The sequence below is a fragment of the Gavia stellata genome, unplaced genomic scaffold (assembly GCF_030936135.1).
Source record: "Gavia stellata isolate bGavSte3 unplaced genomic scaffold, bGavSte3.hap2 HAP2_SCAFFOLD_546, whole genome shotgun sequence".
In the NCBI taxonomy this organism is placed as follows: domain Eukaryota; kingdom Metazoa; phylum Chordata; class Aves; order Gaviiformes; family Gaviidae; genus Gavia; species Gavia stellata.
Window position 1 is genome coordinate 48,896 of NW_026776865.1, and position 14,811 is coordinate 63,706.

The window sequence follows — 14,811 nt, forward strand, 5'->3', positions numbered from 1 at the left end:
AGGCACCCAGGGATTGGGGGCACCCCTAAAAAGGCACCCAGACACCCAGGGCACCCCTAAAAAGGCACCCAGGGATTGGGGGCACCCTATAAAAGGCACCCAGACACCCAGGGCACCCCTAAAAAGGCACCCAGGTGTCTGGGGCACCCCTAAAAAGGCACCCAGACACCCAGGGCACCCCTAAAAAGGCACCCAGGGATTGGGGGCACCCTATAAAAGGCACCCAGACACCCAGGGCACCCCTAAAATGGCACCCAGGCATTGGGGGCACCCCTAAAATGGCACCCAGACACCCAGGGCACCCCTCAAAAGGCACCCAGGGATTGGGGGCACCCTATAAAAGGCACCCAGACACCCAGGGCACCCCTAAAAAGGAACCCAGGGATTGGGGGCACCCTATAAAAGGCACCCAGACAACCAAGGCACCCCTAAAAAGGGACCCAGACACCCAGAGCACCCCTAAAAAGGCACCCAGGTGTCTGGGGCACCCCTAAAAAGGCACCCAGACACCCAGGGCACCCCTAAAAAGGCACCCAGGGATTGGGGGCACCCTATAAAAGGCACCCAGACACCCAGAGCACCCCTAAAAACGCACCCAGGGATTGGGGGCACCCCTCAAAAGGCACCCAGGGATTGGGGGCACCCTATAAAAGGCACCCAGACACCCTGAGCACCCCTCAAAAGGCACCCAGGGATTGGGGGCACCCCTAAAAAGGCACCCAGACACCCAGAGCACCCCTAAAAAGGCACCCAGGGATTGGGGGCACCCTATAAAAGGCACCCAGACACCCAGAGCACCCCTAAAAAGGCACCCAGGGATTGGGGGCACCCCAAAAAAGGCACCCAGACACCCAGGGCACCCCTAAAAAGGCACCCAGGGATTGGGGGCACCCTATAAAAGGCACCCAGACACCCAGGGCACCCCTCAAAAGGCACCCAGGGATTGGGGGCACCCCTAAAAAGGCACCCAGACACCCAGGGCACCCCTAAAAAGGCACCCAGGGATTGGGGGCACCCTATAAAAGGCACCCAGACACCCTGAGCACCCCTAAAAGGCACCCAGGGATTGGGGGCACCCCAAAAAAGGCACCCAGACACCCAGAGCACCCCTAAAAAGGCACCCAGGGATTGGGGGCACCCCAAAAAAGGCACCCAGACACCCAGGGCACCCCTAAAAAGGCACCCAGGGATTGGGGGCACCCTATAAAAGGCACCCAGACACCCAGAGCACCCCTAAAAAGGCACCCAGGGATTGGGGGCACCCTATAAAAGGCACCCAGACACCCAGAGCACCCCTCAAAAGGCACCCAGCGTCCAACTCACCCGAAAAGCCCGCGGGTGTCAGCCACCACCAGTTTGATCCCGTGGCTGTGGCAGAAATCGCCGACCCAGAGCTGTTCCTCCAACGACGAGTTGGTCAACACCACCACCTACGGAGAGACCCCGTCCGTCCGTCCGTCCGTCCGTCTGTCCGTCCGTCAGCCGGGATGGGCGGACGGACAAAGGGACGGACAGACGGGAGGCAACGGCGGGGGGAATAATTCCATCCCGGGGAGGATTTAAGGAGTAGAAGCGGTCACGGAGACACGAGGAATGACGGAGAGGTACAGGCGGACGCACAACCGGACAGACGGACACTCACAATGACACACAGACACTGTCAGACGCACAACCGGACAGACGGACACCCACAGGGACACACAGAGAGCGTCAGGCGCAGAAAATAAGGGGGTTCGGGGGGTCCTGGGGGGGTCCGGGGGGGTACAGACGGCCACGGAGACACGAGGAATGACGGAGAGGTACAGGCGGACGCACAACCGGACAGACGGACGCCCACAATGACACACAGACACTGTCAGACGCACAACCGGACAGACGGACACCCACAATGACACGCAGAGAGCGTCAGGCGCAGAAAATAAGGGGGTTCGGGGGGTCCTGGGGGGGTTCTGGGGGGGGGTACAGGCGGGCCACGGAGACACGAGGAATGACGGAGAGGTACAGTGCGGACGCACAACCGGACAGACGGACACCACAATGACACACAGACACTGTCAGACGCACAACCGGACAGACGGACACCCACAATGACACACAGAGAGCGTCAGGCGCAGAAAATAAGGGGGTTCGGGGGGTCCTGGGGGGGTCCGGGGGGGTACAGGCGGTCACGGAGACACGAGGAATGACGGAGAGGTACAGGCGGACGCACAACCGGACAGACGGACGCCCACAATGACACACAGACACTGTCAGACGCACAACCGGACAGACGGACACCCACAGGGACGCACAGAGAGCGTCAGGCGCAGAAAATAAGGGGGTTCGGGGGGTCCTGGGGGGGTCCGGGGGGGGTACAGGCGGTCACGGAGACACGAGGAATGACGGAGAGGTACAGGCGGACGCACAACCGGACAGACGGACACCCACAATGACACACAGACACTGTCAGACGCACAACCGGACAGACGGACACCCACAGTGGACATACGAAGAGCGTCAGGCGCAGAAAATAGGGGGTTCGGGGGGTCTGGGGGGGGTCCGGGGGGGGTACAGGCGGGTCACGGAGACACGAGGAATGACGGAGAAGTACAGGCGGACGCACAACCGGACAGACGGACGCCCACAATGACACACAGACACTGTCAGACGCACAACCGGACAGACGGACACCCACAGGGACACACAGAGAGCGTCAGGCGCAGAAATAAGGGGGTTCGGGGGGTCCTGGGGGGGTCCGGGGGGTGGTACAGGCGGCCACGGAGACACGAGGAATGACGGAGAGTACAGGCGGACGCACAACCGGACAGACGGGACGCCCACAATGACACACAGACACTGTCAGACGCACAACCGGACAGACGGACACCCACAGTGACATACGGAGAGCGTCAGGCGCAGAAAATAAGGGGGTTCGGGGGGTCCTGGGGGGGGTCCTGGGGGGGTACAGGCGGTCACGGAGACACGAGGATGACGGAGAGGTACAGGCGGACGCACAACCGGACAGACGGACGCCCACAATGACACACAGACACTGTCAGAACGCACAACCGGACAGACGGACACCACAATGACATGCAGAGAGCGTCAGGCGCAGAAAATAAGGGGGTTCGGGGGTCCTGGGGGGGTCCTGGGGGGGTACAGGCGGCCACGGAGACACGAGGAATGACGGAGAGGTACAGGCGGACGCACAACCGGACAGACGGACGCCCACAATGACACACAGACACTGTCAGACGCACAACCGGTGACAGACGGACACCCACAATGACATGCAGAGAGCGTCAGGCGCAGAAAATAAGGGGTTCGGGGGTCCTGGGGGGGTCCGGGGGGGGTACAGGACGGTCACGGAGACACGAGGAATGACGGAGAGGTACAGGCGGACGCACAACCGGACAGACGGACGCCCACAATGACACACAGAGACTGTCAGACGCACAACCGGACAGACGGACACCCACAGTGACACACAGAGAGCGTCAGGCGCAGAAAATAAGGGGGTTCGGGGGGTCCTGGGGGGGTCCGGGGGGGGTACAGACGGTCACGGAGACACGAGGAATGACGGAGAGGTACAGGCGGACGCACAACCGGACAGACGGACGCCCACAATGACACACAGACACTGTCAGACGCACAACCGGACAGACGGACACCCACAGTGACATACGGAGAGCGTCAGGCGCAGAAAATAAGGGGGTTCGGGGGGTCCTGGGGGGGTTCTGGGGGGTCCTGGGGGTCCGGGGGGGGGTCTGGGGGGGTCCGGGGGGGGTCTGGGGGGTCCAGGGGGGGTCTGGGGGGGTCCGGGGGGGGTCCGGGCACCCATGGGTGTACCTGGAAGGGCGCGAGGAGGTCCTGGGTGAGGGGTTGACGGGTGCTGGTGACGGCCACGTAAGCGTTGAGTTCGGCTATTCGGGGCAGCGTCGCCTCCGCCCGGTTCTGCCCCACATCTTCCTCCCGTAGGTAGAACTTTGGGGGGGGGACCCCAAAATTATAAAGGGGGGGTTGGGGGGGGGGGGGGGGTGCTGGCACCCCACAAACACCCCCCCCCAGCACCCAGGGAGCCCCCCCAGTGAATCCGGGGGGGGGTTAGGGAACCCAAGGGGGTATTTGGGGGGGATTTAAGGGCTTGGGGGGGCATTTAGCGCCCCTGGGGAACCCATCCCCCCCCCCAACAATGCCCCAGGGGGGCTAATTACCCCCCAAATTAATTAATTCCTCTCCAAATTAATTAATTACCCCACCACAAGCACTTAACTGCACTAATAACCCCTGATAACGACTCCAGGGGGGGATTAATTCCCCCGGGGGGGGGCATTTAGCGCCCCTGGGGAACCCATTCCCCCCCACAACAACCCCCCAAAGAGTCTAATTACCCCCCAAATTAATTAATTCCGCTCCAAATTAATTAATTACCCCACGACACGCACTTAACTCCACTAATAACCCCTGATAACGACTCCAGGGGGGATTAATTCCCCCGGGGGGGGCATTTAGCGCCCCTGGGGAACCCAATCCCCCCCCACAACAACCCCCCAGGGGGGCTAATTACCCCCCAAATTAATTAACTCCGCTCCAAATTAATTGGGGGGCACTTAACTCCACTAATAAGCCCTGATAATGACTCCAGGGGGGGATTAATTCCCCCGGGGGGGGGCATTTAGCGCCCCTGGGGAACCCATTCCCCCCCACAACAACCCCCCAGGGGGTCTAATTACCCCCCAAATTAATTAATTCCGCTCCAAATTAATTGGGGGGCACTTAACTCCACTAATAAGCCCTGATAACGACTCCAGGGGGGCATTAATTCCCCCGGGGGGGGCATTTAGCGCCCCTGGGGAACCCATTCTCCCCCACAACAACCCCCCAGGGGGGCTAATTACCCCCCAAATTAATTAATTGCTCTCCAAATTGATTGGGGGGCACTTAACTCCATTAATAAGCCCTGATAACAACTCCAGGGGTGGATTAATTCCCGCGGGGGGGGGCATTTAGCGCCCCTGGGGAACCCATTCCCCCCCCACAACAACCCCCCAGAGGGGCTAATTACCCCCCAAGTTAATTAATTGCTCTCCAAATTAATTAATTACCCCACCACGGGCACTTAACTCCACTAATAACCCCTGATAACGACTCCAGGGGGGGATTAATTCCCCCGGGGGGGGCATTTAGCGCCCCTGGGGAACCCATTCCCCCCCCACAACAACCCCCCAAAGAGTCTAATTACCCCCAAATTAATTAATTCCGCTCCAAATTAATTAATTACCCCACCACGGGCACTTAACTCCACTAATAAGCCCTGATAACGACTCCAGGGGGGGATTAATTCCCCCGGGGGGGCATTTAGCGCCCCTGGGGAACCCATTCCCCCCCCCACAACAACCCCCCAGGGGGGCTAATTACCCCCCAGATTAATTAATTCCGCTCCAAATTAATTAATTACCCCACCACGGGCACTTAACTCCACTAATAACCCCTGATAACGACTCCAGGGGGGGATTAATTCCCCCGGGGGGGGCATTTAGCGCCCCTGGGGAACCCATTCCCCCCCCACAACAACCCCCCAAAGAGTCTAATTACCCCCCAAATTAATTAATTCCGCTCCAAATTAATTAATTACCCCACCACGGGCACTTAACTCCACTAATAAGCCCTGATAACGACTCCAGGGGGGGATTAATTCCCGCGGGGGGGGCATTTAGCGCCCCTGGGGAACCCAATCCCCCCCCACAACAACCCCCCCAGGGGGTATTAATCCCCCCAAGTTCATTAATTCTCTCCAAATCAATTAATTTCTCCAAATCAATTAATTACCCACCACGGGCACTTAACTCCACTAATGAGCCCTGATAACGACTCCAGGGGGGGATTAATTCCCCGGGGGGGCATTTAGCGCCCCTGGGGAACCCATTCCCCCCACAACAACCCCCCAGGGGGGCTAATTACCCCCCCAATTAATTAATTGCTCTCCAAATTGATTGGGGGGCACTTAACTCCATTAATAAGCCCTGATAACGACTCCAGGGGGGGATTAATTCCCCCGGGGGGCCATTTTAGCGCCCCTGGGGAACCCAATCCCCCCCCCACAACAACCCCCCCAGGGGGGCTAATTACCCCCCAAATTAATTAATTGCTCTCCAAATTGATTGGGGGGCACTTAACTCCATTAATAAGCCCTGATAACAACTCCAGGGGTGGATTAATTCCCGCGGGGGGGGGCATTTAGCGCCCTGGGAACCCATTCCCCCCCCACAACAATCCCCCCAGGGGGTCTAATTACCTCCCAAATTAATTAATTCCGCTCCAAATTAATTAATTACCCCACCACAGGCACTTGACTCCACTAATAAGCCCTGATAACAATCACAGGGGTGGATTAATTACCCCGGGGAGGCATTTAGCGCCCCTGGGGAACCCATTCCCCCCCCCCAACACACCCCCAGAGGAGCTAATTACCCCCCAGATTAATTAATTTCTCTCTAAAATTAATTAATTACCCCATGACTACGCACTTAACTCCACTAATAAGCCCTGATAACGACTCCAGGGGGGGATTAATTCCCCCGGGGGGGGCATTTAGGTCACCCCAGGCACCCCCCCACCCCCCAAACTAGCCCCCCCATGGGGTATTACCCACCCTAAAATGAGATATTAATTAAGACGGGGTGATTAATTAAGCGGGGGGGTTAACGAGCTCACCTGGGAAGCGAGGTCGGGGCCAAGCGGCGGGTTGGGGGTCGTGGAGGGTGACGGATTTGACCCCCCCCAGGACTAAATTTTTAGCCACCTCCACCCCCAAACCCCGTAACCCCGAAACCAGAACGTTGGACGTCTGCATCTCTCATCGCCTCGTGGCCCAGCACGTACCTGGGGGGTGGGGGAAAAAAAGGGGGTGGGGGGGGTCCCCCAAATCTTTTTGGGGTCCCCCAAAACTTTTCGGGGTCCCCCGAATCCCCCCTGAGGATTTTGGGGTCCCTCGAGGTGTCCCGTCCCCCCCCCCCACCACCACCCGGGGATGGGGGAATGGGTGAAGATAATGGGAGAGGGTGCACAGGCCGCCCCCCCCCAACATGGGACCCCCCAAATCCATAGAGGGAACCCCCAAATCCATAGGGGAACCCCCAAACCCCTTGGGGGGGACCCAGGCAGCACCCCAAATCCATAGGGGACCCCCCAAACCCCCTGGGGGGGAGCCAGGGAGCCCCCCAAATCCATAGGGGACCCCCCAAATCCATAGGGGAACCCCCAAACCCCCTGGGGGGGACCTAGGGAGCCCCCCAAATCCATAGGGGACCCCCCCCAAACCCATAGGGGAACACCCAAAACCCATAGGGGAACACCCAAAACCCCTGGGGGGGACCCAGGGAGCACCCCAAATCCATAGGGGACCCCCCAAATCCATAGGGGACCCCCCAAACCCCCTGGGGGGGACCCAGGGAGCCCCCACAAATCCATAAGGGACCCCCCAAATCCATAGGGGCCCCCCCAAACCCCCTGGGGGGGACCCCCCCCAACCCCCCTGGGGGGGAGCCAGGGAGCCCCCCAAATCCATAGGGCCCCCCCAAACCCCCTGGGGAGGAGCCAGGAGCCCCCCAAATCCATAGGGGACCCCCCAAATCCATAGGGGAACCCCCAAACCCCCTGGGGGGGACCTAGGGAGCCCCCCAAATCCATAGGGGACCCCCCCAAACCCATAGGGGAACACCCAAAACCCATAGGGGAACACCCAAAACCCCTGGGGGGGACCCAGGGAGCCCCCAGATCCATAGGGGACCCCCCAAATCCATAGGGGAACCCCCCAAACCCACAGGGGAACCCCCAAAACACCCCTGGGGGGGACCCAGGGAGCCCCCCAAATCCATAGGGGAACCCCCAAATCCATAGGGGACCTCCCAAAACCCCTGGGGGGGACCCAGGCAGCACCCCATAATCCATAGGGGACCCCCCAAACCCCCTGGGAGGGACCCAGGGAGCCCCCCCAGATCCATAGGGGACCCCCCAAATCCATAGGGGCCCCCCCAAATCCATAGGGGACCTCCCAAAACCCCCTGGGGGGGAGCCAGGGAGCACCCCAAATCCATAGGGGACCCCCCAAATCCATAGGGGACCCCCCAAACCCCCTGGGAGGGAGCCAGGGACCCCCCAAATCCATAGGGGACCCCCCCCAAACCTATAGGGGACCTCCCAAATCCCCTGGGGGGGACCCAGTGACCCCCCCAAATCCATAGGGGCCCCCCCAAATCCATAGGGGACCCCCCCCAAACCCATAGGGGACCCCCCCAAACCCCTGGCGGGGAGCCAGGAGCCCCCCAAATCCATAGGGGACCCCCTAAATCCATAGGGGACCCCCCCAAATCCATAGGGGACCCCCAAAACCCCCTGGGAGGGACCCAGGAGCCCCCCAAATCCATAGGGGACCCCCCAAATCCATAGGGGACCCCCCCAAACCCATAGGGGACCCCCCAAATCCCCTGGGGGGGACCCAGGGACCCCCCCAAATCCATAGGGGACCCCCCAAATCCATAGGGGACCCCCCCAAACCCATAGGGACCCCCCCAAAACCCCAGGGGGGGACCCAGGGAGCCCCCCAAATCCATAGGGGACCCCCTAAATCCATAGGGGACCCCCCCAAACCCATAAGGGACCCCCCAAAACCCCAGGGGGGGGACCCAGGGAGCCCCCCAAATCCATAGGGGACCCCCTAAATCCATAGGGGACCCACCCCAAACCCATAGGGGACCCCCCCAAACCCCTGGCGGGGAGCCAGGGAGCCCCCCAAATCCATAGGGGACCCCCTAAATCCATAGGGGACCCCCCCAAATCCATAGGGGACCCCCAAAACCCCCTGGGAGGGACCCAGGGAGCCCCCCAAATCCATAGGGGACCCCCCAAATCCATAGGGGACCCCCCCCAAAACCCCTGGGGGGGACCTAGGGAGCACCCCAAATCCATAAGGGACCCCCCAAATCCATAGGGGAACCCCCAAATCCATAGGGGAACCCCCAAAACCCCCTGGGGGGGACCCAGGGACCCCCCCAAATCCATAGGGGACCCCCCAAATCCATAGGGGACCCCCCCCAAACCCATAGGGGACCCCCCCAAATCCATAGGGGACCCCCCCCAAATCCATAGGGGACCCCCCCAAACCCCCTGGGAGGGAGCCAGGGAGCCCCCCAAATCCATAGGGGACCCCCCAAATCCATTAGGGGACCCCCAAAACCCCCTGGAGGGACCCAGGGAGCCCCCCAAATCCATAGGGGCCCCCCCAAATCCATAGGGGCCCCCCCAAACCCATAGGGGCCCCCCCAAACCCCCTGGGGGGGACCCCGGCACTCACAGCTGGCGGGAGTAGAGCCCCTCATCGATCTCGGCCTCGCCCCCGTTCTTCGCCATGCCCTGGGGGGGGACAAGGGGACAGCGGGTGACACCGGGTGACAGCGGGTGACAGCGGGTGACACGCTGGGGGGGGGGTGGGGCAGCCGTGGGCAGGGGGGAGGGCTGCGAAGGTGACGGAGGGGTGACAGCGGGTGACAGTTGGTGACACTGGGGGCCGGAGAGGGGCGGTGTGTCACGCTGGGGTGGGGAAGGAACAGTGGGAGGTGACAAGTGGGTGACATGCAGGTGACAATGGTGACCAGGTGACACTGGGAGCGGTAGGACACCCAGCGGGTGACATTCCGGTCGGTGGGGGTGGCCCTGGGCAGAGCAGGGGGGACAAGGACCCGAGGGGGACACGTGTCACCCCCAGGACACATAGGGACACCCTGGTGACAGCCGGGTGACAGCAAGGTGACATCAACAAGTGCGGGGGTGGCTCTAGGCACGAGAGGGGTGACAACGAGACCGGAGAAGGTGACAGGGACACCCTGGGGGGTGACAGGGACACCTGGGTGGCAGCTGGGTGACAGCGGGTGACAGCAAGGTGACACTCCCATTGACAGGGGGTGGCACTGAGCACCGCAGGGTGACAACGGGACCGGAGAAGGTGACAGGGACACCCCTGGGGGGTGACAGGGCCACCCGGGTGGCAGCTGGGTGACACTGGGTGACACTCCCATTGACAGGGGGTGGCACTGAGCACCGCAGGGGTGACAACGGGACCGGAGAAGGAGACAGGGCCACCCTGGGGGGTGACAGAGCCACCCTGGGAGGTGACAGGGCCACCGTGGGGGGTGACAGGGCCACCCGGGGTGGCAGCTGGGTGACAGCGGGTGGCAGGGAGGTGACACTCACGTTGGCGGGGGTGACGCTGGGGGGGACGGCGGGGACGGGGGCGCGGCTGGAGCCCGTCGGCGGATCGGACCCGGAGACGCGGGCGCTTCTTCGACAGCGGGGAGCTGGACATCTGCGGGGTCAAAGGGCAGAGGTCAGCGGGGGACAGGGAGGGGACAGCAGGGGAGGGGGGGACAGAGGGAGGGGACAGCGGGTGACACTAAGGTGGGATTTGGGGGGGACGGGGGGTGGCAGCGGGTGACGCTGAGGGCGATGGGTGACATGGGGGGGGCGCTGAGGGACAAAAGGGTGGCAGTGGGTGACACGGGGGGTGACATCGGGGCAGGGAGGGTGACACGGGGTGACACCGAGGGATGGAGAGGGACAATAAGGGACGTGGGGTGACACTAAGGGATGGTAACACTGGGTGACGGAGAGGGTGACACTAAAGGGGACAGCGGGTGACATCAGCGCATGGAGGGTGACACCGGGGAACGGAGGAGATGACGCTGAGGGACACTGGGGGTGACATGGGGGGACACCACGGGACAGGAGGGTGACATTAGGGGCCACTGGGTGACACTGAGGGATGGAGGGTGACACTGGGGGGACATGGGTGGCACTCGGGGGGGACATGGGTGGCACTGGGGGGGACATGGGTGACACTGAGGGATGGAGGGTGACACTGGGGGGGACATGGGTGACACTGGGGGGGACATGGGTGACACTGAGGGATGGAGGGTGACACTGGGGGGACATGGGTGACACTGAGGGATGGAGGGTGGCACTGGGGGACATGGGTGACACTGAGGGATGGAGGGTGGCACTGGGGGACATGGGTGACACTGAGGGATGGAGGGTGGCACTGGGGGGGACATGGGTGACACTGAGGGATGGAGGGTGACACTGGGGGGGACATGGGTGACACTGAGGGATGGAGGGTGACACTGAGGGGGACATGGGTGACACTGAGGGATGGAGGGTGGCACTGGGGGACATGGGTGACACTGAGGGGACATGGGTGACACTGGGGGATGGAGGGTGGCACTGGGGGGGACATGGGTGACACTGGGGGATGGAGGGGTGACACTGGGGGGGACATGGGTGACACTGAGGGATGGAGGGTGACACTGGGGGGACATGAGGTGACACTGGGGGATGGAGGGTGACACTGGGGGGGACATGGGTGACACTGGGGGACATGGGGTGACACTGAGGGATGGAGGGTGACACTGGGGGGACATGGGTGACACTGAGGGATGGAGGGTGACACTGGGGGGGGACATGGGTGACACTGGGGGGACATGGGTGACACTGGGGGGGACATGGGTGACACTGAGGGATGGAGGGTGACACTGGGGGGGACATGGGTGACACTGGGGGGACATGGGTGACACTGGGGGGGACATGGGTGACACTGAGGGATGGAGGGTGACACTGGGGGGACATGGGTGACACTGAGGGATGGAGGGTGACACTGGGGGGGACATGGGTGACACTGAGGGATGGAGGGTGACACTGGGGGACATGGGTGACACTGAGGGATGGAGGGTGACACTGGGGGGGACATGGGTGACACTGGGGGGGACATGGGTGACACTGGGGGATGGAGGGTGACACTGGGGGGGACATGGGTGGCACTGAGGGATGGAGGGTGACACTGGGGGGGACATGGGTGACACTGGGGGGGACATGGGTGACACTGAGGGATGGAGGGTGACACTGCGGGGGGGGACATGGGTGACACTGAGGGATGGAGGGTGACACTGGGGGGACATGGGTGACACTGGGGGGACATGGGTGACACTGAGGGATGGAGGGTGGCACTGGGGGGACATGGGTGACACTGGGGGGACATGGGTGGCACTGGGGGGGACATGGGTGACACTGAGGGATGGAGGGTGACACTGGGGGGACATGGGTGACACTGAGGGATGGAGGGTGACACTGGGGGGGACATGGGTGGCACTGGGGGGACATGGGTGGCACTGAGGGGACATGGGTGACACTGGGGGGGACATGGGTGACACTGGGGGGGACATGGGTGACACTGAGGGATGGAGGGTGACACTGGGGGGACATGGGTGACACTGAGGGGATGGAGGGTGGCACTGGGGGGACATGGGTGACACTGAGGGGATGGAGGGTGACACCGGGTGACACCGGGGGGGGCAATGCCACCCCAAAGGGATCCCGGAATCCGGGATGGCTCCGCCCCCCGGGTTAAAAAGGGGCGGGGCTTTCCCTGGGGGCCCATTAACGAGGGAAGATCCTATTAACGAGGTTCCTGGGGGGGGGGATCCCATTAATGAGGGAGGTTCCCATTAACGAGGTCTGGGGGGTCCCATTAACAAGATAGGTTCCTATTAACGAGGGTCCGGGGGTCCCATTAACGAGGGACGTTCCTATTAACGAGGGTCCTGGGTGGGGGGGTCCCATTAACGAGGGAGGGTCCTATTAACGAGGGTCCTGGGTGGGGGTCCCATTAACGAGGGAGGGTCCTATTAACGAGGGTCCGGGGGTCCCATTAACGAGGGAGGTTCCTATTAACGAGGGTCCGGGGGTCCCATTAACGAGGGAGGGTCCTATTAACGAGGGTCCGGGGGTCCCATTAACGAGGGAGGTTCCTATTAACGAGGGTCCTGGGTGGGGGGTCCATTAATGAGGGAGGTTCCTATTAACGAGGTTCAGGGTGGGGGGGTCCCATTAACGAGGGAGGTTCCTATTAACGAGGGTCCTGGGGGTCCCATTAATGAGGGAGGTTCCTATTAACGAGGGTCCTGGGGTGGGGGGTCCCATTAATGAAGCAGGTTCCTATTAACGAGGTTCAGGGGTGATGGGTGGGGGGTCCCATTAACGAGGGAGGTTCCTATTAACGAGGGTCCTGGGTGGGGGGTCCCATTAACGAGGGAGGTTCCTATTAACGAGGATCTGGGGGCCCATTAATGAGGGAGGTTCCTATTAACGAGGGTCCTGGGGGTCCATTAATGAGAAAAGTTCCTATTAACGAGGGTCCTGGATGGGGGGGTCCCATTAATGAGGGAGGTTCCTATTAATGAGGGTCTGGGGGGTCCCATTAATGAGGGAGGTTCCTATTAACAAGGTTCCTAGGGGTCCCATTAACGAGGAAGGTTCCTATTAACGAGGGTCTGGGGTCCCATTAATGAGGGAGGTTCCTATTAACGAGGTTCCTGGGGGTCCCATTAACGAGAAAAGTTCCTATTAACGAGGTTCATGGGTGGGGGGGGTCCCATTAATGAGGGAGGTTCCTATTAACAAGGGTCTGGGGGCTCCCATTAACGAGGGAGGTTCCTATTAACGAGGGTCTGGGGTCCCAGTAACGAGGGAGGTTCCTATTAACGAGGGTCCTGGGTGGGGGGTCCCATTAATGAGGGAGGTTCCTATTAACGAAGGTCTGGGGGCCCATTAATGAGGGAGGTTCCTATTAACGAGGGTCTGGGGGGTCCCATTAACGAGGGAGGTTCCTATTAACGAGGTTCATGGGTGGGGGAGGGTTCCCACTACCGGGGTCGGGTTCTCATTACCGGGGGAAGAGGTTCGTACTACCGGGGGCCCCCTGAGAGAGGGGTTCCTATTAACGGGGCCGGGTTCCTATTAACGGGGTGGTCCTCGGAGGGGGGTTCCTATTAACGGGGTGGTCCTCGGAGAGGGTTCCTATTAACGGGGTGGTCCTCGGAGGGGGGTTCCTATTAACGGGGGGGTCCTCGGAGGGGGGTTCCTATTAACGGGGTGGTCCTCGGACGCGGTTCCTATTAACGGGGGGGTCCTCGGACTTGGTTCCTATTAACGGGGGGGTCCTCGGATGGGGTTCCTAATAACGGGGTGGTCCTCGGAGAGGGTTCCTATTAACGGGGTGGTCCTCGGAGAGGGTTCCTATTAACGGGAAGCCCTGGGGAGGGGGTTCCTATTAACGGGGTGCTCCTCGGAGAGGGCTCCTATTAACGGGGTGGTCCTCGGAGGAGGGTTCCTACTACCGGGGTGCCCTGGGGAGGGGGTTCCTATTAACGGGGTGGTCCTCGGACTTCGTTCCTATTAACGGGGTGGACCTCGGAGAGGGTTCCTATTAACGGGGTGGACCTCGGAGAGGGTTCCTATTAACGGGGTGGTCCTCAGAGGAGGGTTCCTACTACCGGGGTGCCCTGGGGAGGGGGTTCCTACTACCGGGGGCCCTAAGGGGGGGTTCCTATTAACCGAGGATCCCCATGGGGGGGGTTCCCCCTCCCGCTGCCCCCCCCCCCCCCTCACGGCCTCCCCTCAGGCCCTGAGGGAAAGGTTCGCACTAACCGGGGCGGGGTTCCCACTAACCGGGGGCGGGTCCCCCCCCCCAACCGGCCCCCCCCCGCCCTTCCCCGTACCCCCCCCGGGGCCCGGCTCCCCCCCCCCCCCCCTTTCCCCGCACCAATGATGCTGTCCAGGCCCCGCCGCCGGGTCCCGCCCGCTCCGCTCGGCTCCTCCGCGACAAGATGGCGGCGGCGGCGGCTGCCCCCCGCCGCCCCCTCCCTCCCCTCTCACCGCCCCGCCCTCCGACCCTTCCCATTGGCCGCCGGCGCCCGGCGCCGCGTTCCTATTGGCTACCTCCTCCCA

General features: G+C 61.9%; 1 protein-coding gene across 1 annotated transcript in view; it reads right to left on the minus strand.

Moving 5' to 3' along the window:
- The window catches only part of LOC132321371 (ubiquitin-like modifier-activating enzyme 1), a 55,435-nt gene extending 40,797 nt beyond the window's left edge, over nt 1-14,638 (minus strand). The window contains 9 exon segments of the mRNA XM_059834876.1: nt 1,324-1,430; nt 3,829-3,963; nt 6,694-6,711; nt 6,713-6,833; nt 6,835-6,861; nt 9,332-9,390; nt 10,228-10,308; nt 10,310-10,339; nt 14,627-14,638. Of these exon segments, the coding sequence (XP_059690859.1) occupies nt 1,324-1,430; nt 3,829-3,963; nt 6,694-6,711; nt 6,713-6,833; nt 6,835-6,861; nt 9,332-9,390; nt 10,228-10,308; nt 10,310-10,339 (578 nt within the window). The 5' untranslated portion in view covers nt 14,627-14,638.
- Between the last annotated feature and the right edge of the window lie 173 nt (nt 14,639-14,811).